The following is a 25585-nucleotide window of genomic DNA, read 5'->3' as shown; positions in this document are numbered from 1 at the left end:
TGCATTAAAAAAGGCCTAGATGAGGAAATAAACATAACATGTACCAAGAAGACAACATGGTAATGATATTCATCAATGGACAAGCTGAGTTGAGCCAAATCTTCAGGGGCCCTGAAAGTCTGGTACAAGTCCTAATTTATATGATTAATTACTGAAAATATTGACCAGATGTCCTATGGCAAATAGTGCCACAAAAGCTTTGCTAGCTTATTATTCTACTTATAAAGGCCAACCTTGGATGTAGATAATGAAATCTATAAATATGCAACAATCAGTGATGGGTGCAAAAGATTTCCAAGCTAGGACAGAACTACTGAAATCCCCAGGCTCCAAGAGTAACCCTCGTTTGGCTACTTGTTAATACCAGTGAAAGCACCAATAGTTACCTCAAAAGAAAACAAAGCTCTGATTTCTAATGATTATTGCTACAAATGAAAATAAGATAACTCCTCTTTTTTTTTTTAAGTAGGCTCTATGCCCAGCGTGGGGCTTGAACTCACAACCCTGAGATCAAGAGTCACACGCTCCACCAACTTAGCCATCCAGGCACTTGAAGATGACTCCTTTTTAAATATACCAAAATTGGTGTACTAATCTAAGGATATCCCATTCACAGTTGTCATCTGAGAAGACAATAAACTTGAGAACAAGGCTCCCAAAACATCAAGTTCTTAGCATAAAATGGACAAGACCTCTATATGCAAAACTGTAAAATACTGAAATTTAAAACCCCATTAAATACAGGAATATACCATGTTAATAGATTATAAGACTTAATATTGTCAAGAACATAATTCTTCCCAAATTAATGTATAGATTCAATACAATTCCAGTCAGAAGTCCAGCAGACATTTATGGAAATTTACAAGTAGATTCTAATATGTGTTAAGGAAATGCAAAGAGTCGATCAATAATAGCCAAGACAATCTGAAAAAGAACAAAGTTAGAAGACTTAGACTATCAGATACTAAGAAGTATAGAACTAAACAAATTAAGACTGTGATATCGGCAAAAGGATGGAAAAGTAGGCCCTTGGAACAAAAAACAGTCCAGAAAATGGCCTAATGCACAGTCGCTCACTCTGTGACAAAGATGTTCCTACAGTGCATTAGGTGAAAGGCTGCTGTTGTCCATAATTGATGCTCAGTCAACTGAATATCCCTCTAAAAAAAAAAAATCTTGGGGACCCCTGGGTAGCTCAGCAGTTTAGCATCTGCCTTCGGCCCAGGGCATGATCCTGGAGGCCCCAGGATCAAGTCCCGCATTGGGCTCCCTGCATGGAGCCTGCTTCTCCCTCTGCCTGTGTCTCTGCCTCTTTCTCTCTCTCTTTCTGTCTCTCATGAATAAATAAATAAAAATCTTAAAAAATATATTAATCTTAACCCGTGCTGATACTGTATATAAAAGTAAATTTTAAGTCAATCACAGGGCAGCTCCGGTGGCTCAGCAGTTTAGTGCCGCCTTCCACCCAGGGCGTGATCCTGGAGACCCGGGATCGAGTCCCACGTCCGACTCCCTGCATGGAGCCTGCCTCTCCCTCTGCCTGTTTCTCTCTCTCTCTCTCTCTAAGTCTCTATTAAAAAAAAAAAGTCTTAAGTATCAAGGACTTAAGTATACAAGGTAAAACAATAAGCCTTCAAGAAGAAAAAAGATTTCCTAAGAAGGACATAAAAAGTTCTAATTTAAAAAACTGAAAAACTGGACTTTATTAAAATTAAGAACTTCTGTTTATCAAAAGATACCTTTAATAGAAAGAAAATACTAAATTGGAAGAAGATACAACACAGAGAGTCATTTGGACTATATAAAGAACTCCTACAAATCAACATGAAAGCCCAATTTAGAAATTAAGTCAAAGACCTGACTAGGGACTCCAAAAGAGAAGAATGTTCATATGGCTAATTAATATCCAGAAAAAAAAAAAAAACGATCAGTAGTTATTGAAGACATACAAGTTAAGACCACCATGAGATAGATACTACTATACACACTAGAAATATTCAAAATCTTCAAATTGATAATGCAAATTTTGGCAAGGACGCAAAGCAACTGGAACTTTCATACTCTGCTAGTTCAAGAATAAATTGGTACAACCACTTTAGTAAACAATTTGACATCATCTGTGAGGAAGATTCTCTTCCTGATCGAACCTCAGTCAGGTTCTTTGGAGCCCTCTGCTTGACTAGGCCCGACCTTGGACTTCCATCTCTATCCCTGTAAAGCCCAATGTTAGCAAGAATTCTCCTAAGTCTATCTAGCCAGAATCCTCTACCGTCAGTATCTGATTAGCCTCATGTCTGAACAAACTCCTCTACCACCAACATCCCCCGGGTAATGTGTGATCACCCTGCCTGCTGTCAGCAAGAATCCTGGGGGTCAGTTACACCAGAATGCCCCCCAATCCCTGATGTGTCCTTTTAGCAATTTTCCATCCACTGATCCCTCCACTTGGCTCCTTAGTTACAAATTCCCACTTTTCCTTATCGTATTTGGAGTTGAACCCAATCTCTCTCCCCCACTACAAAACCCCACTGCAGTAGTCCCTATACCTATCGTGAGAGACTTGAATAAAGTCAGCCTTACTAACAGGCGTCAAGAATCATTTTCTCCTTAATTCTGCTAAACCTAACGTAGGAATACCCAATGCCTCAGCAATCCCACTTCACTGCCAGACATATACTGAAGAGAAACAGCATACACGTGTTCAACAAAAGAAATACATAAGAATTTTAGTGGCAGGGCAGCCCCAGTGGCCCAGCGGTTTAGTGCTGCCTTCAGCCGGGGGTGTGATCCTTGGAGTCCCAGGATCAAGTCCCACGTCGGGCTCCCTGCGTGGAGCCTGCTTCTCCCTCTGCCTGTGTCTCTGCCTCTCTCTCTCTCTCTCTCTCTCTCTGTGTGTCTATCATGAATGAATAAATAAACTCTTAAAAGAAAAAAAATCTTAGTGGCAGCTTTACTCATAATCCCACATGGGAAAAAATATATATACATCAATACTAGAATGGACAGCTAAATTGTAGGATATTCATAGCAGAAATACTACAAATCAGTAACAATGACTGAATTTCTATTACACAGAAAACATGGGTGAACATCACAATGTTGCTGAAAGAAGCCAACACACACCCAAAAATACTGATTTATACCATTTATAAAATGTTCAAAATAGACAATATTTATCGATGGTGATACAAGTCAGATTAATAGTTACTTTTTAGAGGGATTAGTGGCTGAGGAGACATGATAATATCCCAGCATCTGGGATGCTGATTATATTCTAATTCTTAATCGGATTGCTGGTCACACAAGTGTGTGTGCTTTGTAAACATTTTTCAAGCTGAATATTAAGATATGTTCCGCTTTCGGTATGTTATTCTTTTTTTTTTCCTGTAGGTTATTCTTGAATAGAATGATTATTTGAAACAAACAACAAAAGTAAAAATGCTCCCATAGCTTGAAACATTTTAGAATTGCCTTAGGCTTCTGCCACTAAATCTTTTAAATATCCGCAAGAGTGGCAAATCTTTGAACTTTGTAGTTTGATTTTTTGATTCTAATCAAGTATCATTTGGAATCAAACCTGGGGTATAAAACGAGATAAAACCATTAAAAAATAAATAAAAACTCATACTTTGTGCTTTTCCTGTGGGATTTATCGACTGGTTCATAAGGCAATTCTAAGAGGGCCTCTAAAGTGTTACGGGTGATGGTGGTGCAATTAAAAATAAGCACATCAAAAATGAGTACCTGGAAAGCCATCACTTACTGGCACACATTTTGGTATATTTGTTAAAAAATAAACAACAAGGACAGCCCAGGTGCCCTTTAGCACCACCTTCGGCCCCGGGCCTGACCCTGGAGACCTGGAATCAAGTCCTGCATCGGGCTCCCTGCGTGGAGCCTGCTTCTTCTCCCTCTGCCTGTGTCTGTCTGTCTGTCTGTCTGTCTCTCTCTGTGTGTCTCTCATGAAAAAATAAAATCTTTTAAAAAAATAAAATAAATAAGGAAATAAAAATAAAAATAAACAACAAAACTCTACCGCATATATTTCAGGGAAGACACAATAACAATACACTAGGCTGAAGTGTTTCTAGATCTTAGATAGCCATGACTTCCTTCTATTAGAAAAGAAGTAATTCTCAACTAACATGAGCGTGTTACAATCACTTGGCAGACGTGTGCATCTTGGAGAAAGCACCCTGGAGACACTGATCTACCCTGAGCTATGAATCACTGCTGGTGAAAGAGCCCCACTAGTTAACAAGTCTTGCATGAATGTGAAGAGCCAGATGTGTAGCAAGCAAGAAAATTCTATTTTGTCTCCATGGCTAAATCATACTAAGAACTATCACAAAACCATACAAATTTAGCAATCCGGCCCTAGAAAATGTACATTAACGCATTAGTTGCTGCTTTGGCTTAACATAAATAAGAAAATGCACAGAGCGGTAAGGTTAATCTGAAGTATTTGATAGCTCTGACCAAGAGCTCACCACGTCAAAGGAAGTACCCTTCAGGAAGGACAAGTAGTCAAGCTACAGAGGAAAAACAAAAAAAGGCCTGTTGGTGTTTGATAGTCACTCCTCTAGTGCTTTTTCCTTCAATGCCCTGAAGAATTCAATACTTTCCATTACCATCTTATCTGATCTCTCCTACCTACCTCCACTCCACACAACCCAACCACACATACAAAAGAATCAATGGTCCATGAAAACTTCCATCACGAAAATTATAGCATGACCTACTGCTTTATCTCTTCTCCTTTGCAAGAAAAGGAAAATATCGACATCACCCAGAAAAGCTTATCTCCAATTCAGCAAAGAACCAGAGTTTATGACTCTGACTTCATGTTTTATCAAAACCCTACAGAGCTTGCCTCATTATCTTCCACTTTCTTTTTTCTTTTTTTAAATAAGCTCTATGCCTAACATGGGGCCTGAACTCCTGACCCCAGGATCAAGAGTTGCATGCTCTCCCGACTGAGCCAGCCAGGCGCCCTGCCTCATCATCTTTAGAGCTCAGCTTTCTAATCTTCACAGCACCTTTATAATGAGAATGTAAGACTACACTTGAGAACTCAGTATGGACAATGAAGAAGCATCCACAAGAAACTGTTTTTCAGGTCCAAATTGGAAGACTAACACCAAGATTTTCAATTTCAACTCAAAGTACATGTATAAAAGGAGAAATGCAAAAAAAAAACTGTGCTTAACAATGCTAAGTGCCACTCTTAATTACTAAGGAAATAAATGGTATTAGAAGATCCCTACTGGACTAGAAATCCTTTTTTCCCTCTTTTTGGATTACAACGAAGAACATTTTACTTACCTAACTTCAAATTTCTCTAATTCCACGTATTCGCTTACCTTTAATTTCACAAACTGCCATCTTTATACTTCCTTTGCTCCCTTTGCAAACATCATCTTGTGAATCATAGTAGGAAAGGATTCCATTATCTAAAACAAACCAACGAGGCTGCCAACCTACAAAGATTATAAATAACAAAAGATTACTAAGAAATGACTTTAATCACATAGAAAACTATGGTTTCAAAATTTGCCACCCATGTTTTCTTGGCTCTAAAAGTAACATTCTGACAATGAAATTTTTAATGGCCAACGCTCACCCAAAATGTTCTTGCCTTAATCCCACTTCTACAGAAATCTATAGATCAGCAAAAATATAGGGAGTAATACCTTTATTCTGGCTCACAACCTTCTCATTAACAACCCATGAGACCCATCCTCAGTAATAACCCTACACAGGGTAAAACATGACTAAGCCCCTTTTCCTGAAGGGAACAGAGTTGTGTTTCAATGTAATGGAAAAAGCAAGAGAAACGCAGATTCTAGCCCCAGCTCTAGTCTCACTCTTTAGTTAGATAAGCTGAAACAAATCTTTTTATTTCAACAAATAGCAAAAATTCTCAGTCTCCGTAATGAGCAGATTGAACAAGATGACCTCTCAGGTGCCAGCGACCCAGACCTTTAATTCTGCAATGTGACCCCTCTCTTCCACGTTGCCTAAGCAAACTGCCGTGCACAAGCAAGTGCTGAATGAATTCCAGCCTCTTCCACGGAAGATGCATACTCTGTGTGAGAACATGGACTCCCCACAATCCCTCTCTCCTTGCCCTGCTGCTCCACAGCTCAGGCACAAATGCTAGAAACTGCGATCATTCATTTCAGTTGTGTTTATTCAGGGACTAGATTACACAACTGTCATAGACTTGGCTCTAAAGCAAACCTGAGGATGAGGTTGATGGCTTTCCCCAGAGTTCAACTGCCACTCTTGCAAGCCAAACTCAAATGTTACCTAAAATCTTAACACGCATGCTACTAACTTACAACACTTCATTGATTAATAACACAGTGGACTCTTCCCACAGGGTGACTGTCCTTGTTCTTTCTGTAACTATTAAATCACAATTTGGCCTGCTCACATTAGACATGGCCTGCGATATGCTTAATTCAGTTTCTCCAGGGCCAAATAGTAGCAAGACAGTGGCAGATGGGAGATTCATTCTTACATCCTAATACAGACCCAGGACTTATCTCCCCAACTGGCTTTTCCTGTAACACTTGAAATGACAGCATCGAGTCATCATAAAGAGGTTAAATTTCACAAGAGGGAAGGTCATAATATAGTTCAGAAAGATGGGCATCTAAAATAATTAAAATACGTTTCAAACACTTGGAAAAATCTTACTATGAAACACTATAACCCTTAATGAGGCCTATCAAATTAAAAGGCAAGTTCTTTCGGTACAGGAGCTTTATCTGGTCTGTCGTTGCATTCCCAGCACCTAGAATGGTGCCTGGTACATAACAGGCGCTAAAAAAAAAAAATGTATATATCTCAATTAAATGAGTGATTAAATACCAGAAAAATGAGATAATGCATGTTATTCATGAGAGTAAAGATATGCTGTATATTCCATGAAAGTGTATTGTAATATGGAGCACACAGAGAAATGATGAAAACATTATCTTTCCAAACACTAATTCACCACCGGCAAACAAATTATAAGCAGAGTGGTAAAAGTACACTCCACCCCAGATGTAGTGTGCCTATAAGACAAATTATGATTTTGTAAACCTTCATTATTGTGATTCAACATTGCTTTAAAACAAATAACGAGCAAAATGACTCATTTAGAATTTGTAGCAACTTGAAAGGTGACCATGGTGAAACATATTAAAATAATTAAGACTGTTATCTCTGCACACCTTTTCAAAGACATATTTAATTAAAACAATCTAAATGATTCATACAGGTAGATAATAGAGGGCTATATGTGAAAGATTCATAGGCATTCTTTAAAAAAAAAAAAAGAACACTGTCTTTTTATCTTCAATGTTACTGAAATCCTTATTCTCTACAAAGGATTCTCAAAGAACAGTGTCATGAAACTGAAAGGTTCCTTCAGGATCATTCATTATGAAGAGCTGCTCATTCTTCTGACCTAAGATGAACTAAAATTAATAATCGGCATGCCACTGAGTCAAATTTATATTTTTAAAGTGGAATTCTTTCAAACCAAAGATTTCATTTCAGCAAGCTTCTACAATGCATACTAGCAGTTTGCTTAAATGCTCTGCAAAGACTAAAAGCTTAAGCACATGTGGTTAAAAGCTCAACCAGCTGGTGTTCAGTGCCCCAGATGAGAAAGATGGCCACCAAGACATTTGGCTCCAGGAATAAATTATGACTCATCTCAGTAATCACCCATTGCTCTAGGCTAGGCATAAGCGGTTCCTCCCAAGACACTGTAGACACTATGCTTATGAATATTTACAGTGAGACAATCATTTGCATTTCAAAGCATGGAAACCACTATCTTTAAAGTTAATACTGTATCTCAACTAAACAGCATAACTGTTCTCACAACTGCCCAAAGGAAAATGCTTAAGGAAAAAATACCTCGTTTTCTAAACATTTCCCACTAAAACGTGTTATTTCTAGAAACAAAGTGTTTTACGTTTTATGGTTGAGCAAAACAAAACATGCAGGTATCATAAATGCCAAAGCATTTGCTGTTACAAATCAGGCTTTAGCATTCCAATTAATTGGAAAGAGAGAGTGATGGATGGATGGAAGGAAGGAAGGAAGGAAGGAAGGAAGGAAGGAAGGAAGGAAGGAAGGGCAACTGTAGCTCAAGCTTATGCTTTAAAGTATTTATGTGCAGATTTTGCACAAGGTCAGGGTATTTATGTGCAGATTTTGCACAAGTTGAGTGCACTATGCAGTTATAAAGGGGTTCAACACTCCAGGCAGAGTAAGAAAGTGGGTATCAAGTCAAGACGCCTGTTATACTGGAACAAGAAATCTGTTTGCTACGTAACCTTATTTTAAACCCATTTCCTTTCCCGTAATGTGGCGAGATCACAGAATCCTGGACCTTCAAGATAAACGAACTGCTCATCCTGTGCTTCACAGACTGAGATCTTTAGACGGTAAGTGTCTGGTCTTCAGTGTCGGTTGATGGCTCATCGGCAGAGATGAGCCTAAGACTCGGAATTAAGGCTCTTTTAATGAGCAAGGCTGTTGGTGTCACGGCCCTGCTGGTCTCTCATTTCTGCAAAACTCCAAAGTCCAGAGATTTTTCCTTCCGACCCACTTCCCGGGTGACACGGACCTGACTTGGTCCACTTGTGCGTATTTGCACTTGGCCTCCAACCATTTCTCACACACTTACCTGGATTCCAAAACCTAAAGGTGTATCCGACAACCAACTCCTAAAAGAGAACGTGATCTGGGAACAGTTTAACAACTCCCCACAGGGAACTTTTTAAATGACCGTGCTAAAAAAAAAAATAAAAAGAAAGAAAAAGAAACAGAGGAGAGATTTCTTAACACTGAATCTGGATCTGAGAGGAGCCACCCCGGCCCCAGGGCGGACGACTCCGTGGGCCACGGGCGCCGAGGGAAGGGTGCGGTGGGCGGAGGCGGCGACCACCCGGGCGGCGGGGCTGGAAACTGTCCCGGAAGCTACGGGAGGAAACCGGGAGGGTGACGCGGGGACCCGAGGGCCCGGGAGGGCGCGCGGCCTGGAGGCCAGCCCCGCAGAGCCCGCTCCTAGGGCGGGGGCCGGGCGCCGGGTCAGCCCGCAGCACCGGGCGCGGGGCTCGGCGAGGGTCGCCGCGGGCCAGGTGCACCCCCCGCCCCCGCCCCCGCCCCCGCCGCCCAGGCCCGGGCCTGTCCCGCCGCCCCCCGGGGCCCCGCGCTCCGACCTGTCAGGTAGTTGGTCCACTTGTACAGAACCCCCTCCATGCTTCAGGGCCCCGCGCCGCGCATCCTCCGGCCGGGCGCCCGCCGCGCTGCTGGGTGGGCGCGGAGCGTGGGCAGCCGCTCCCGGCCCGACTCCCCCGGCGCTCAGCCCGCGCCGCCGGGACGTGGCGGCCCCTAGAGGCCGGGGCGGCGGCCGCCGCGTGCAGCTCGGGGGCCGCCCCGCGCGGGCTCTCGCATCCCCGGGCGGCGGCGGCGGCGGCACCGGCACAGGCTCAGGCACCAGCGCCCCCGGCTCCGGCTCGCGCTGCCAGCCCGCGGCTGCGCCCTCCCGCGCCCCGGCTGCGCCCTCCCCCCCCGCCCCGGGCTCCCCGCTTGCTTTCATTGACCCCGACGTCGCTTTCACTTCCTGGATGAAAGGGGCCGGCTCGTCCCGGGAAACCCCTCCCCGGCGGCGGGGCCGGAGGAGCGGGCGCGGCCTGCAGCCCCGCGGGGAGGGGGCCGGGCGCCAGGGGGCGGGGGGGGGGCGGGTGCAGCCCGGGCCTCCTCCTCCTCCTCCTCCTCCCCCCCCCCACCCCGCCCCGGGTCTCCCCGCCCTCGTCCCCCCCCGTGCCCGGGAGAGGCTCGGAGCTGCCGGGCAGAGGCCTGCAGCCCGCGGGGAGGGGGTCGGGGGGTGCAGCCCGGGCCTCCTCCGCCGCCGCCCCCCCACTCCCGCCCCAGGTCTTCCCCTCTTACCCCCCCAGAGGCCCGGAGCCGGCGGGCGGAGGCCTGCACCCCGCGGGGAGGGGGCCGGGGGGCGGGGGGTGCAGCCCGGGCCTCCTCCTCCTCCCCCTCCTCCCCCCCACCCCCGCCCTGGGTCTCCCCGCCCTCGTCCCCACCCCTGCCCGGGAGAGGCCCGGAGCCGGCGGGCGGAGGCCTGCACCCCGTGGGGAGGGGGCCGGGAGACGGGGTGCAGCCCAGGCCTCCCGCGGGGCCAAGGACTCCTCCTCCGCCGCCCCCCCCAGCCCCGGGTCTCCCAGCCCCCGTCCACCCCCCTACCCCCACCCGCACCCCCACCCCCGGGAGAGGCCCGAGCCGGCGGGCGGAGGCCTGCAGCCCGCGGCGCGCTCAGCCCCGGGGAACCCCGAGCACCCGCCGCCCGCGCGCACGTCCCGCAGGAGGCGCGGGCCTCTCGGGCTTCCCCCTCCCCCCCGCCGGCGGTGGCGGGTGGTCGTTCCAGGAACGTCAAAGACCACGCATTTGTGGTTCGCTCCTTGCCTCCTCACACTCGGGGGGCCCAGGAAATGATCTCCTGGGAGGGCAGTGTGCGCTGAGGGTCCCCAGGGAAGGCGCCGCCCCAGGGGACGGTCCCCACGCCGACAACTAACCTCAGATGGCCTCTGCTTCATTTAGAATATAAAACAGGGGGGACATTTTAAAATAAAAAACAAAAAGAATATGAAACAGGGAACCAGACTTTGGGATTTATTTCATTCTAGACATGGCTTTCTCCTAGCTTTCATTTTAAGAAATGATCATCTTACATAATGACAATAATTCAGGGGGCGCCTGGGGGGCTCAGCGGTTGAGCATCTCCTTGGGCTGGGGGCGTGACCCCGGGGTCCTGGGATCGAGTCCCGCACCCGGCTTCCTGCAGGGAGCCTGCTTCTCCCTCTGCCTGTGTCTCTGCCTCTCTCTCTCTCTCTCTCTCTCTCATAAATAAATAAATAAAATCTTTTAAAAAAATAATGACAATAATTCAGACTTATGAAATGCTGCAAGCGTTGAGCCAAGCCGGCTCAGTGCTGCGGTTTTGCCTCGCATCCCCGAGCCAGCTAGAACGGCATCTCTCTTTCCAGAGCCTGATCTAGGCCTGCGCTGAAGCTTTTCTGATTTGGTCTGTAGAAAGTGTTGGGGTGTTCAGTTGGAAACCAGGTGACTCGGTGAAAGGGCAGGGAGACCGATAGAGGATGGATGGCTGTGTCATGAATATAGTTACAGTTGCTGAGACAGACAATCCGTGGGGTGGCTAGAAGGCCGCGGTGATGGGGGTAATAAAATTCAATTTTTCTGTATATTTGGAAGTTTTTCATACTAAATAAAATGTTGCGCGGGGTTAAGACTGGCTTTGTGTTCAAACTCGGTCAAACCCCGGCTGCATATTAGCTGTGAGATTGGAACAAAAGGGCCGAAGACTCCAATTACTTCATTTTCTCATCCGTGTACAGTGGATGGTCACCAGGCTCGCAGAGCTGGTAAGAGAAAGGACACCGTCAAGTTTTCCCCCAATCTCCCACGAGCCCTCAAATGAAGGGCGGCCCCGAGTGGAGAGGAGGGGAAAGAAATGCAAACCAGCTGCAGGTCCCACATCGCTGGAGCTGGCTGGTGGGAAACGCCTTTGACGGGGCGAGGAGCTGCAGCACCTGCTGTTTACTGGCGACCAGGTGGCGTCAGATAGTGTGTGGCTGGGATCCCTGGGTGGCGCAGCGGTTTGGCGCCTGCCTTTGGCCCAGGGCGCGATCCTGGAGACCCGGGATCGAATCCCACGTCGGGCTCCCGGTCCATGGAGCCTGCTTCTCCCTGTGCCTGTGTCTCTGCCCCTCTCTCTCTCTCTCTCTCTCTCTGACTATCATAAAAAAAAAAAAAAAAAAGATAGTGTGTGGCTTAGCCTGGAACCTCGTAATGCGTGACTCCACCCCGAGGAGGTGCTTTCAAGGACACTCCCCCCCAGCAGCAGAGAGCCTCCCCCGATGGCCGGCTCGTTCCCTATAGGGGGGGGTGGGGGTTGAAGACAAACCTTTTACGCCCAGAAATGACAGCCGTATTCTCTGACTACAACATCCCAGTCCCAGGCTGTGTGTGTATGTCTCCGGCCGGTTTCATTTTAGGAAACGCGATCGTGACCACCGAAGCCCGAGGAAACAGTCCGTAAAATACGTGGATTTTCCGAGGAGTGGTGCAAGAGCCTTCAAGACCGGTGACAACCATCCGAGGCGCGGGGATTCCGAGGCGGAGCGCGCAGCCCGGAGGGGGCGTGGCCCCTGGTCGCCCCGCCCCCATTGAGGCCACGCCCCCTCGTGGCCCCGCCCCCAGCCCTCTGTGACGTAGAACAATGCCTGCCACGCGTCGGAACTCGGCTGCCCTCCCTGGCCGCTGCAGCTGAGCGCTAGTGACACGCGTGGGGGACGCCGTGGTCATCGGGGGGGGGTCAGCTTCGGGAATCATGCCATTTCCACTCAGATTCCTCATTTTCTTTTGTGTAGGGGGCATTATTACTGCTCAGGGACAAAAGGAAGAGGGGAGCACAGAGGCAGTGAAAATCGAAGTTTTGCATCGTCCAGAAAACTGTTCCAAGAGCAGCAAGAAGGGAGACCTGCTAAATGCGCATTACGACGGCTACCTGGCGAGCGACGGCTCGAAATTCTACTGCAGGTAGGCAATGCTGTGAACTGCTCCTGCGCGCAGCTGGTGCATGGAACCCAGGCTCCCCTGTGCCGACCAGAAGCCTCAGTGGTTGGTGCGGGGCTTGTTCTTGTTATCGCACCCCGGGGGGAAAGTGGACTCCTACGATATGCAGTCCCCTACTGAACGGTTACTTTTTCAACTATTGAACATGTTGGCCCAAGAGATCATCGGAAATCAGTACAACCACACACACCCAGACCACCTCCACCACCACCCCCTTTGGGATCTATAGAAGTCAAGGTATTGTCTGCAAGGCTGTTCTCAACTTTTTTTTTTTTTTTTTTTGCCGTATGTTGGAGTCACTTTATTTATTTTAAAGATTTTATTTATTCATTCATGAGAGACACAGAGAGAGAGAGGCAGAGACACAGGCAGAGGGAGAAGCAGGCCCCATGCGGGGAGCCGGATGTGGGACTCCATCCTGGGCCTCTAGGATCACGCCCTGGGCTGAAGGCAGCGCTAAACCGCTGAGCCCCCCCAGGCTGCCCTGTTGGAATCACTTTATAAAGATTTAGGTAGAAAAAGTTTGAGAGATTTTATTTAGCCTTCAGAAGCACGGTATTTACAGGCTCAGGGCCACTTTCCAGCTGTATCCAAAAACCAGAACACCAATAACTTGCCCCCTGGTGTCTTATGGGTCCTGTGTTTTCCCATCTCTCCGCCCCCCCCCCCCAATCTCAATCACTGCCTGCTCTGATTTAATTGATCGTTTGTTACTCAGAGGAAGAATGGCTTTTCTTCATCTGTACCATTGCCTCATAAAGATAGGATTGGGAGAGTTAGTTTTCACATTTGGAAGAAAATAGATATATGTAATAAAAGCTACAAATTTTAATTGTTATTATTATTATTTTTTTTTACAAATGTTAATTGTTCAAATGACTTTTTGAGGCTAAACCTGCACCATCATTTTTTTTTAGAACAAACCCAGAAAGGTTAAAGGAGTTCTTTGTACAAAGCCATGCAGCTAGTTGGAGGCCCGAGATCTATTAAAAAGGGAACTACTGGGGATCCCTGGGTGGCGCAGCGGTTTGGCGCCTGCCTTTGGCCCAGGGCGCGATCCTGGAGACCCAGGATCGAATCCCACATCGGGCTCCCGGTGCATGGAGCCTGCTTCTCTCTCTGCCTCTCTTTCTCTGTGACTATCATAAATTTAAAAAAAAAATAAAAAATAAAAAAAATAAAAAAACTTTAAAAAAAGGGAACTACTGAATAGTATTTGTGAAGATGGCAATTAAAAAGATAATGACATGACTAATGACTAGCTTTGGGCAAATCATACTTCTTTCTGGCTTTATGAAAGAAGTTTGAGCCAAACATCCCGCCAGGGGGTTCAGAATGAATGTTAATATGGGAAAAGAGAGGACTCCCAATTTTAAATTATAACTAAATGTCCAAGGTATATATATATATTTTAAAGATGTTATTTATTTATTTGATGGGGTTGGGGGAGAGAACAAGCATGAGCAGGGGAAGTGGCAGAGGGAGAGGCAGAAGCAGACTCCTGGCTGAACTGGGAGCCAATGCAGGGCCCCAGCCAAGTTCCCTGAGATCATGACCTGAGCAGAAGGCAGAGCTTAACCAACTGAGCCACCCAGGTGCCCCTCCCGTGTATTTTAAAGTTTAATTTTTCTTTTTCTGTTTTTTTAAGGATTTTGATTATTTATTCATGAAAGAGAGAGAGAGGCAGAGACATAGGCAGAGAGAGAAGTGGGCTCCCTGCAGGGAACCTGACCCAGGATGATCCCAGGACCCCAGGATCACGCCCTGAGCCAAAGGCAGACACTTAACCACTGAACCACCCGGGTGTCCCTAATTTTTATTTTTCTTAAAATCAGCTTACCTAAGTGTTGTTTTTTATTATAGCCGGACACAAAACGAAGGCCACCCCAAATGGTTTGTTCTTGGTGTTGGGCAAGTCATAAAAGGCCTAGACATAGCGATGATGGATATGTGCCCTGGAGAGAAACGGAAAGTGATTATACCCCCTTCATTTGCATATGGAAAGGAAGGCTATGGTAAGGTGTTTTAATATTATTATTTCTAAGTTATATTTAAAAATAAATCATAGCTTTGGGTATATATCCAAAAGAGTAAAAGCAGGGTCTCAAAGAGATATTTGTAAACTCTTGTTCATAGTAGCACCATTCACAATAGCCAAAAAGTGGAAATCACCCCAGTGTCCATTGACCAATAAATGGAAAAACAACATGTATACACATAAAATAGAATATCATTCATTCTACGTGTTACAACACAGATGAACCTTGAGTACATTATATTAAATGAAATAAGTCAATCACAAAAAAAAAACACCGTATGGTTTCATTTGTACGCTGTATGCGGGATAGTCAAATTCGAAGAAAAGTGGTTGCCAAGGCGCTGGGAGAGGGTGGAGTAGAGGCTTTGCAAGGTGAAATAGTTCTGAAGATTGGTTGCACAGCAATGTGAATGTAGGAAACTGTACTGAACTGTATGGTTAAAATGGTTCCAGTAGTAAATTTTACATTACATGTATTCCCCACGATTAAAAAAAATTTTTGACTCACTAAAAAAAATAAAAAATATTTTTAAAATCACAGAGAAATAGTTACAGAGCTATAAACTTAAGCTGTTTCTAGTCCAGTCCACCATGGTCCCCACTTTTTACAAATAAAGAAAATAAGGCATTGTTGGAAGACAGATCTCTGGCCAGAGTTCTTTCCCTCACGTAGTGGCAGTACTCATAAAGATCCTGTATATTTTAAAAGCTCTACCTTAGTCATTTTTACTTGTTTTAGTCCATGTTATTTTATCATTACATAAATGTCTATAGCATATACCTTAGCTAAGCAGAACCAAAGTCAAATTCATAAAATTCAGGAAACTGAAACATAAGATTTTAGAGTAAAAGGACAGCACAGAAATGTAGTAAAAAAAGAACACCTAAATATAAAAAAGCTGCCAGTCACTATTACCCAAATTCAGGAGCAGCCTTGAAATGTGGAAAAAATGAACTGCTGCTTTCAATATCTTTCCTATTTTTAAAATCCCACTATAAGATCTGAGAACCTAAGTAGAGCAGATAAATGGGGAAATTTTTTCCAACTACTATGAAGACACTTACCAGTAATAAAAATGATCTAGTCCTAAAAATAGGCAGGCAGCCCACTAGCAAAAAAATACAAATGACCTTTAAATCTATGGGAATACTTAGTTGCCTTAATAATTAAAGAAAGAGAAAACAAAATGAGACACCATTTTCACTGATCAGATTCTCAAAGGCAGAAAAGTTGGCACAGGTATAGAAAAGTAGCAGTCTCATGCATTATTGCTGGGAATGTAAATCACTCGATCTTTCTAGCAATTTTTATCAAGATTTAAAAGCACATACCCTCTGACCCAATAGTTCCATTTACAGGAATGTTACACAAAGGTATATATAAAAGACATTCATCAGGCTTTTATTTGGTAGCAAAAAACCGGAAACTACCTGAGTATCCATCAATAGGGAATTTGTTAAGGGACCCCTGGGTAGCTCTGCAGTAGAGCTTCTGTCTTCAGCTCAGTGCGTGATCCTGGGGTCAGAGGAGGAGGATGAGTCCCATGTCGGGCTCCCTGCATGGAGCCTGCTTCTCCCTCTGCCTGTGTCTCTGCCTCTCTCTGTGTGTGCTTCATGAATAAATAAATAAAATCCTCAACAAGAAAAAAAAAAACAATAGGGAATTAGTTAAATTATGCTATATTGGTACAATGGATTATGGTGCTGCCAATAAAAAGAATGCCACAGAGCCATATATATTAATATATTAAAAGAAAAATGGGATAGGGTGCCTGGGTGGCTCAGTCAGTTTAGCCTCTGCCTTTGGCTCAAGTTATCATCTCAGGGTCCTGGGATCAAGCCCCCCATTGGGCTCCCTGCTTAGCAGGTGGGAGTTTGCTTCTCCCTCCCCCTCTGCTCCTTCCCACCTCCCCCACTCATGCACACACACTCTCTCTCTAATAAATAAAATCTTAAATATAATAATAAAATGAAATGGGATAGAGTGTATTCATGCAAGGAGTATTTATTGAGCATCAGTGCCAAGCCCTGTCCCAGGCCTTGAGCATAAAGCCGTGTACAAAGAAGAAACAACTTCCTATCCTCAAAGATCTTACATGGGAGGGGCAGGATTTCACATATGCATCATGAATCTCCTCTCCATATTTATATGTGGAAGGATACACAGTCATCTGATGACATTAAGTGTTCCTGAGAAGGAAGCATGAGGGTGAGGGTAAGGAGATGTCTTACTCTCTAATATTTTGTACTGTTTAAATTTTTTTGCCATGCACATGTATCAATTCTTCCAAAATTAGGGGCACCTGGGTGGCTCAGCGGTTGAGCATCTGCCTTTAGCTCAGGGCGTGATCCTGGGATAGAGTCCCACATCGGGCTCCCCGCAGGGAGACTGCTTCTCCCTCTGCCTGTGTCTCTGCTTCTCTCTCTGTGTCCCTAATGAATAAATAAAATCTTTAAAAAAAATTTTTTCCAAAATTAAAAATTTTTTTAATTGCTAACATTAAAAGTGGAGCTGAATAAAGAGGGAAAGTGTTTAAAGGGGGGGAAATGGTCAGCCTGGCAGAGGGTTGGTTTTTACTTTGCATTCTCATTTAGGTTCTTGCTCTCTATTGCTTTGTGAAAACTAAAGAATTATTCCCTCCTCACCTATTTAGAACCCTTGCTATCTCCACTTATTTGAAATATTTCGTATATAATTAAAGTCGTTAAGGATTAGTTTTCTACGAAGAGATATTGTCATTATTCCCAAATATTTCGTCAGAAAGGTCACACCATCTTTGAAAATATTTGGTTAACTTATTAATAGTAGTGATTCTCTTACCTGTTCTTTCGAGTAAGAGGAGGGGATTGCTGCCCCAAATTGGATTGCAGGGAAGCTAGTGGCACAAAACAGACCCAATCAGACCAAAAACTCCTATGGAGGGAGACAGCTCCAGGTAACTACAGCTTCATTCTCAAGGCTTTCAGCCAATCATTTGGTCCAATCAAAATAGCTCCCATGGAACCATAATTTATCTATCCTATTTTTAGTTGTTGAGGAATCTGGGAGAAGGAGAGAAAAAAATTAAAGATAAATTAAGTTGAATGCAATTCTTGCCCAAAAATATTGTCATAGGTTGACGCCGATCCTAGGCAAGATGATACAGGCAAAGTTTGCCTTTTAGGCTCATTTTAACTACATCCTGTGTCATCAGTAGGTGCTCATCCATCCTCTTGGGCCCCCTTCCCTGTAGCAAATGACCACTTTGCTATCCTTTTTGTAAACTAGCTTATGCTTAGCTATGAATGATTGCCCAGGCTAAGGTAATCTAAGCTAATTAAGCTATTAATAAACTGCCTAAGCTATTAATAAACCAGATACTTACTTGCTGCAGAGATGTACTCGTTTAACTCTGAGGAAGTTAGTTCATATTCAATTTGAGGTGTTGCTCATAAACATAAAAAGTTGAATCTCATTAGTAACCCCACCAGCACTTTTGTTTTACACATAAGGAAACTGAGGCCCAACAAAAGCTTGTTCTTTGGAACATACTTAACTGCTGGCTTATCTGCATTACAATAGGTAGGATTAGATTACGAAAAAGTTGAGTGGAGACCCTAGGTAACTGCTTAACAAACTGCTTCTTGATCGAATAAGCTTTTTTAAATAAGATGTTATTGAGACCTAACGTCAAGCATGACTTTATTTTAGGTGGTACTTGAAGAAGGCTTTCCTCTCTGCAATATCCTTGCTTCACGTGACAAGCACCCCTGCATGTCTTGAAATGCATGTGACTTTTAGTGCTTAATTAACAGTACACCTGGTATGTATAGATTCTTTACATTAACTCCCACGCCTTTGATCTGCTTCTCTAAATACAGGTAATTCTATAGCAAATTCACCTTTTTTCTCTTTCCTGTGCTCTAATTTCTCTGTAAGACAAAAGCTGATTGGCAGTATTTTCTGTGTGTATAGTAGAGTTATTGGGAAACTTTGTATGTACTTGTACTATTTTTTCTTAAGAAATTTGTGTTTTTAGGTTGTCTTTATTGTCATTAGTTATTTCCCTGTCATAAGGAGATTGTAATTGGACAGAATAGGAATGGATTTTGTAAAAATGATCATTGAATTAATCTCTGCCTCTTTTACTCTAAAGTTAGGTAATAGGTGGTACATTGCTTGGAACTCCATTAGTCAGAGGATGCATGGGCAGATTTTTCTATGTCCTGGCTTCGGAGATGACTGATCATTTCTCCTTTCGGTTACAGCTTTCAAGCTCTTTGGGTTATAGGAATACTTTAGCAAGAATTCTCCACTGTTTCACTAAAGAAGTTCCTATTTCCTTCAAAGAACAAACAGCCATTTAAAAAATAAACCACAGGGGCATTCATTCAACAAATATCTGAGTGCCTGTAATGGATGAAACTCTAGGCAATATTGGGACACAAGCTAAACCCTGCCTCTTAGCGAGTCATTTCTGCAGATTATTTTCATGAAATGGTCATCTGAAATAGCCCATAGCTTGCTAAGATCATCTGTGACATCAGTGAATAGGTTAACTTTATTCAGGAGGACTATTCAACTTAATACTTAACACTTTTTATGTGATTAGAGATTTCATAAAAGTGTTACTGTCATTGCACTCATTTTTTTTAATGTCTGTAAAGGATTGGATAAACAAGTGTATTGAAATAGATGTTTTCTTTATGCTTCCAAGTAACTCTACAGTATCATTTTTTAAAAGATTACTGATTTACACTTTGAAATTTTTCTGCCCATGAATTTCTTCGTTGCACTAGCTCTGTATAATGACAGGGTATATTAATAAAAAATACACGAGTTGTGTCTATTTTAATTCAATTAGGAAGTAATGGCCCACTAGGTTCTTAAAGCTGATTTGGTTTAAAAACATTGAAAATTTTTCCTTAAAAGTGTTTAGTAAGCGGTTTTTATAAACAGGAAATAACAATCATAATGCTATAATGGCTATTCATGAATGCATATTTGAACATTTTCTTCATGTAAATTAAACTTAAAAATTATACCTTTAGCAGAAGGCAAGATTCCACCCGATGCAACATTGATTTTTGAGATTGAACTTTATGCGGTGACCAAAGGACCACGAAGCATTGAAACATTTAAACAGATAGACACGGACAATGACCGGCAACTCTCTAAAACTGAGGTAATTCAAACAAATTCAATGCGTAAGGCCTAATTTTTCATCACGTCTATGTTACATCTGTTATTTTTTTTAGCTCTACTGAGCATGGGCTGATTACTTTGCTTTTATAGAGCTGGTTGCTAAAAAAAATCTGAGCTTCAGGAAGAAAGAAAATTGCTTTTTTAATATAAAACTTTGTAACTGAGTCATCCTGTTCAGTTGCCTTCCTCCCTGCCAGAGGGTCATTAAAATACCAAGCTAATCTGTACAGGGCATTTCCAGCTTCTAGACTACAAGAACCGATCTCGTTCAAGCAGCACCGTAGGAATTTATAACAGTGCCAGTAATTTCTACCTCACAGGATTGTGGGGATTACATGGGATTATGAAAAGAGCTAGCAAGAATTTGAATTGTGTGCATTAGAAACTTAGTAAGTGGGAGCCAGGAGTTCACTAACCAGCTTCTGCATTCCAGTTAGCCTTGTGTATGAATTGAGGGATTAATAAAGATGTCAAAGAGCAATAATAAATTCTTTCATACTTTCTCAGTACCGGGTACTACTATAAGCACCTCAGCCTGTCATTTAATCTTTATGACAGTTTATGAGATAGACACTTGTCATTATCTCTATGTTACAGAAGGGGGAGAAATGATGCCCAGACAGGTTAGGTAACTGGCCTAAAGTCACACCACGCCAAGTAGCAAAATCAGACCACACCCTGGCAGTCTGGCTCTACTACTGTGCTTTTTTTTTTTTTTTTTTAAGACTTATTTATTCATGAGAGAGAGGCAGAGACACAGGCAGAGGGAGAAGCAGACTCCATGCAGGGAGCCCAACATGGGATTTGATCCCAGGTCTCCAGGACCAGGCCCTGGGCCAAAGGCGGCGCTAAACCGCTGAGCCACCCAGGCTGCCCTACTACTATGCTCTTAACCGTGGCCTTCCCTTCTGCTTTTGGGGAATTTCCAGAATATATGTTTCAGGGCGAGTGTTTGTACTGTTGAAGACTGGTGCCTTCCTTAAACCCACTGACTATACCCTTTTTGCTTACATTGCGTGACCAGCTATCCCCCCTCTTGTTTGGAGACAGTTTAATATGCATGACTCTATCACCCAAGTAATATAGATGGTACCTGAGTCACCTGAGTCATTGATTTCAAGAGACAAATAAGCCCCCTTGTTCTGTTTCTTTTTCCTCTCTCTCTCTGCAGTCCTTCCTCCACCCTGATTCCACTTCCTCCTGCAGGATATTAGTAAGGATGGTCCCCTGCAGTTCCTTTGTTGCTCAGCAGTGGAAGAGGGATATGTGAATGAAAACATCCCCCATTCCTTAAGAAGGACAATTAGAGGGTTGGCATATTCATCCCAGGACTTACTTTATGTTGACTCCTTATGAGTTTTATTTAGAGTGACCAGCAGCAGATGAATACGTAGCACCCAAGAGCTCAGCCTGTGCACACAGACCATCCCTTATCAAATGCAAAGAGGCATGTTCTGCAGCATGAATACTCTTCAGTAGACCAACCTTATGGGCTCTGTAGTTCTTTCTGGAAAATAAAAGTAGAGAAAGTCCAAAAACAGTGACCTGCTTAGCAGCAGTCTGCCCAAATGTCTCTTGGGTATCAGCTGCATAATCACCAGATGGTAAGAGTGACTTCCACATGTGTGAATAATAATAGCTATCTTTTATTGACATCTATAAATGTTACAGTAATCTTCACATCATTACTACGATCTAGATACTGTTTCCCCCCTATTAAACAGGACAAAATTGAGATCCAGAGAGGCTAAATTATTTGTCCAAGACCACACAACGAGTGCAAGACAAAGCCTAGATTTGAAACATGAACTAAAAGAAACTACTTCCCTTCATTGTCAGAAAGATTGAGTCAATTATTTCTTTAGTGTAAGATGGGAGAGGAGAGGAACACAGTATTTTTATTAAATTAGGAAGTAGAGACAGTATGAAACTTAGCACCAGCAAAATTAAGGTTATGTTCTTACCCACTGTCTCTTTGTACCTCTCCATCACAGTGTACTAGAAAAGTACATCTTGAGAGTCGGTAATAGTGGTTATGAAAATATATTTACTTAGCAACTGAGGAATATTTGAGGTTCTTTAAAACTCTTTTCACCTACATAGGATTGCTAAAGCTCAACTGGAAGAAAAATGTATCTTCCTTGATAGGACTGAAGTCCCACTTGCGAACAGTTGATCTTTCTAAAATAAAGTCTAGTCGTGTTGGACTGAGTTGGGATACATACTGCTAAAAACCTCTCAGAATTCAACTTTAACTTTCAAAAATACTCATGCCTTTAAGGTGCCCAGCCTGGCGGAATATTATCTCCAGATTATTGTATGTTGCTTTTTTTAGTTATCATATATTAGCACTTTCCAATGGAAATATAGTTGAGTCACATACGTAACTTACAAACTTTAGTAGCCATATCTTAAAAAGCGAAAAGAAACTGGTGAAATGAATTTTAGTACTATGTTTTGCCTAACTCAGTATATCTATAATACCTCCCTTTCAACATGAAATCAATGTAAAAATTATCAATATTTTTTATTGTCTTCAAAATTTGTTGTATATTTAACCCTTAGAGTAGCATGTCTCTATCTGATCGAGCCAGTTTCAAGTGCTGAGAGTCCCCATGTGGCTAGTAGAATATCATATTACACAGAGAAAGAATACTTAATACCTGTGCTTTATTTGACATTATTATTATAGAGGTTGTCATAGTTATGTAGATTTGAAGGAGAGTTATAGAAATGTAGAAAGATTAATTGAATTTTTTTTTGAAACCTAGCCTATGGTTGAGTTTTGTTGATAATACATTAATATGCATTAATTTTAGAGATTACCAAAAAAATGCCAATTTGGAGTTTATTTACTAGTAGAAATCCTTAAGAATGATTTTCCTTTCATAATGTAGACAGTATAGATTATTGAAAGACAATTAGTTTCAACAAAATTCAATTCCGATGTTAATCTTTGAGTATGTACCACTAACCATCTATAACCTCAGGGGAAGCTAATTTGAAGATGTTTCTTTTCAGAAAATTGCTTCAAAGGTTAAAAGAATAAAACCTCAAATGGTTTTTAAAGATTTTATATCACTTATTATAAGCAGGCTTAGAGTTTCCTTATGTAAACATTTCCTTAAAGTTACTGAAAATTTACTGTGGTCCCTCTGTATTAAAGACATTATTTTGGCCCTCTAGATAAATCACTACCTGAAAAGGGAATTTGAAAAAGATGAGAAGCCACGTGACAAGTCATATCAGAATGCAGTTTTAGAAGATATTTTCAAGAAGAATGACCATGATGGTGATGGCTTCATCTCTTCCAAGGAATACAATGTATATCAACATGATGAACTATAGTATATTTTTATTTCTAAGTTTTCTTAGCTACTTACTGTACTTTATATATAAAACAAAGTCCCTTCTCTAGAACTTGTATTTTCTGTTTTCCTCCCACGAGAACATATTTTAATATCCTCAATACATGTAATTTGGCATAATAAATGTGTGTTATTTTGCAAATTTAACCTTCAGGAAAAGTATCATTGTGTTTCCCTATTGCTTTATTCTGTGAACACGAATTGCAGCACCACGAAAATAGATCTCTGTGTCTCAGTGGGCAGTTCTCCCCCTTCCAGAGATAGGACACCTATGTCAAAATCTACAAGTTCTTCCCACCTCTAACCTTAACAACATGTATAAGTATGTAAATAACCAATTTTTAACATCTTAATTGTTAAATGCCCCGTATCTTAAAATTATTCAAGAGGACCCAGGAATTAGCATTTCATTTGTTTATATATTTCATAGCATTACAAATAGGATATAAAAATCACAGAGAACTAAACAAATCTTTCTTTTGCATACATATAGGAAAATATTGCATAGCTGTGTCCCACAGTGAGTCTTAACACAGTCTCTGTAATTTTTGGTGCAAGCTCTGGCCTCTGGTCATTATTCCAGTGGGGAATGTTTAAAGATACTTTGCTCAGACCAAAGACTTTGTTCCTCATGTAAAGCAAGACATAAAATCTATACTACTTGGAGTCTGTACTCCTTCAGACATCATTATACATGTGCTATCTCCTCTTCCTTCTTGTAGGCCTGTAGATCCACCATCCCTAACTTTTTGTCTTCATCGTCTTAAATTCATGCCATGGTATTTCTTAGTTTCTAGTTCCCTTTCCCTACGTACCTCTATCTGAAGTCACTACATTTCATGATGTTCTTGTTATTGATCACGAATGAGCATTACACTGGTACACCATCACATTTTTGGAAACGTGCAGAATTTACACGTGAGGATATCAGATGAGGATACAAACGGGGATCTACGCCCCCATGGCAATTTTGTGTCATGAGCAAATCATGACATCCAACCTGTTGAGAACAGGAGGTAAGAGATGCTGTAGAAGATCCTACTGTGCCATAGATAGTGCATGTTATTTACTGGAACATGTACAGTTTTACCCCCTGCGGATGTAGGAAGGTATGGTCAGGCACTAAATAGCTCTGCTCAAAATGAGTTCAAAGCAAAGCTTTTCCATTTTCTGAAACTTGCTCTTTCCAAATCATTGTTCAGTGTTCATCTTTTAACCTGTTTAGTGAACCTGCCAGAAATTCTATTATCTAAAAAGTGCAGGGGTGGGTAATGCAAAAACCACCAGATTAACGGATATCACGTATGCATAGCACAGAGTTTGACACTTCATAAAACCAAACCCTTCACTCTCTTCTTTCCTCCCAATAGTGCTTCATGCCTGTACCCACTTTTGTAACTCCTCCTCACTTGCTCAGTTCTTGTTCCTTGACTTCGCTCAGGAAAACCTCCACTGAATTGAACTAAGTTGGTGACTCAATAATATGTTTTGGTTTGGAAACTGCCCCCACCCTCTACATTAAAAAAAAAAGTCACTAGAGCATTTTGCAATCAGTATACTCAGACTTGCATTTGACTTACATATTCTGCTCAAAAGTACGGTGGAAGAAGGTATACATGGAAATCATGCCATAATACAAACTGTTCATAATTCTATCCTTTCTGTCCCATTGTTTTCAAAGTGCTTTTAAAGTTATGTTTTTAAAAATCATGGATGATGTTAAATGGAGACTGATTCTAAAACTCAAATCACATTTAAATAAAATTTTAATCATTCTACATTCATAATCAGGTATTTTGTATTTACACAATTGCTTTATGCTTTTTTTTTTTTTGCTTTATGCTTTCACAGGCATATATACCTAGTAGTGAGTGCTGTCACTGCATTTTGAGTTCTAGAATTTTCATTACTTTTGCAATTATTTTAATAAGGGTGTATAATGAATTAATAATTGAGGTTGTGTATGAAAAATGACAGATGTCTTACAGAGTAGATGAAAAAGGACTCTCAGAACTAAATATGTTAAGTATTTTAAGCATTTTCTTTTTTTTTAAGATTTTATTTATTCATGAGAGACACACAGAGAGAGAGAGAGAGAGGCAGGCTCCATGCAGGGAGCCCAAAGCGGGACTTGATCCCGGGACTCCAGGATCACTTCCTGGGCCAAAGGCAGGCGCTAAACCCCTGAGCCACCCAGGCATCCCCCAATTTTAAGCATTTTCAAAGGAGAAAGATAAAGGTGTCCTAGCTGCCTTACCTTTAAAATGACAGTAGTAGGTTTTTATAAAGACAAAACCAGTGAGCATGTGTATATTACAG

At 42.4% G+C, this 25585-nt stretch overlaps 2 protein-coding genes across 6 annotated transcripts in view; one reads left to right on the top strand and one right to left on the bottom strand.

Annotated features, from left to right (window-relative positions):
- The window catches only part of PLEKHA3 (pleckstrin homology domain containing A3), a 28566-nt gene extending 16320 nt beyond the window's left edge, over positions 1-12246 (bottom strand). Inside the window, exons 1-3 of one of the 4 annotated variants that reach the window (XM_049106191.1) lie at positions 9234-9438; positions 8699-8804; positions 5367-5483 (exon numbers count right to left, since the gene is read on the bottom strand). In XM_049106191.1, the coding sequence (XP_048962148.1) occupies positions 5367-5388 (22 nt within the window). In that variant the 5' untranslated portion in view covers positions 5389-5483; positions 8699-8804; positions 9234-9438. Of the gene's footprint in view, positions 1-5366; positions 5484-8401; positions 8675-8698; positions 8805-9233; positions 9445-12004 lie in introns of those variants that run through there. The other 3 variants (XM_025460336.3, XM_025460334.3, XM_025460337.3) reach the window with 3 other exon arrangements.
- A 37-nt stretch (positions 12247-12283) lies between these two features.
- Positions 12284-23413, top strand: FKBP7 (FKBP prolyl isomerase 7). Of its 2 annotated transcripts, none has more exons than XM_025460339.3 (4): positions 12284-12639; positions 14539-14690; positions 19745-19878; positions 23085-23413. In XM_025460339.3, the coding sequence occupies exons 1-4, from the start codon at positions 12431-12433 to the stop codon at positions 23244-23246; spliced, it is 657 nt and encodes a 218-aa protein (XP_025316124.3). In that variant the 5' UTR covers positions 12284-12430; the 3' UTR covers positions 23247-23413. The 2 variants fall into 2 exon arrangements, with proteins under 2 accessions (XP_025316124.3, XP_025316125.3); XM_025460340.3 differs by having other exon boundaries at positions 12289-12639; positions 19748-19878.
- The last annotated feature ends 2172 nt before the right edge of the window (positions 23414-25585 follow it).

Source organism: Canis lupus, chromosome 36, assembly GCF_003254725.2.
Source record: "Canis lupus dingo isolate Sandy chromosome 36, ASM325472v2, whole genome shotgun sequence".
Lineage (NCBI taxonomy): Eukaryota > Metazoa > Chordata > Mammalia > Carnivora > Canidae > Canis > Canis lupus.
This window is presented reverse-complemented; position numbering and strand designations above follow the sequence as displayed.

Excerpts from the sequence above, each read along its gene's own strand:
- FKBP7 (XM_025460339.3), top strand. The coding sequence starts at position 12,431 with ATGCCATTTCCACTCAGATTCCTCATTTTCTTTTGTGTAGGGGGCATT. Across the intron at positions 12,640-14,538 it reads GGCTCGAAATTCTACTGCAG|CCGGACACAAAACGAAGGCC; the intron begins GTAGGCAATGCT and ends TTTTTATTATAG. Across the intron at positions 19,879-23,084 it reads GGCAACTCTCTAAAACTGAG|ATAAATCACTACCTGAAAAG; the intron begins GTAATTCAAACA and ends TTGGCCCTCTAG.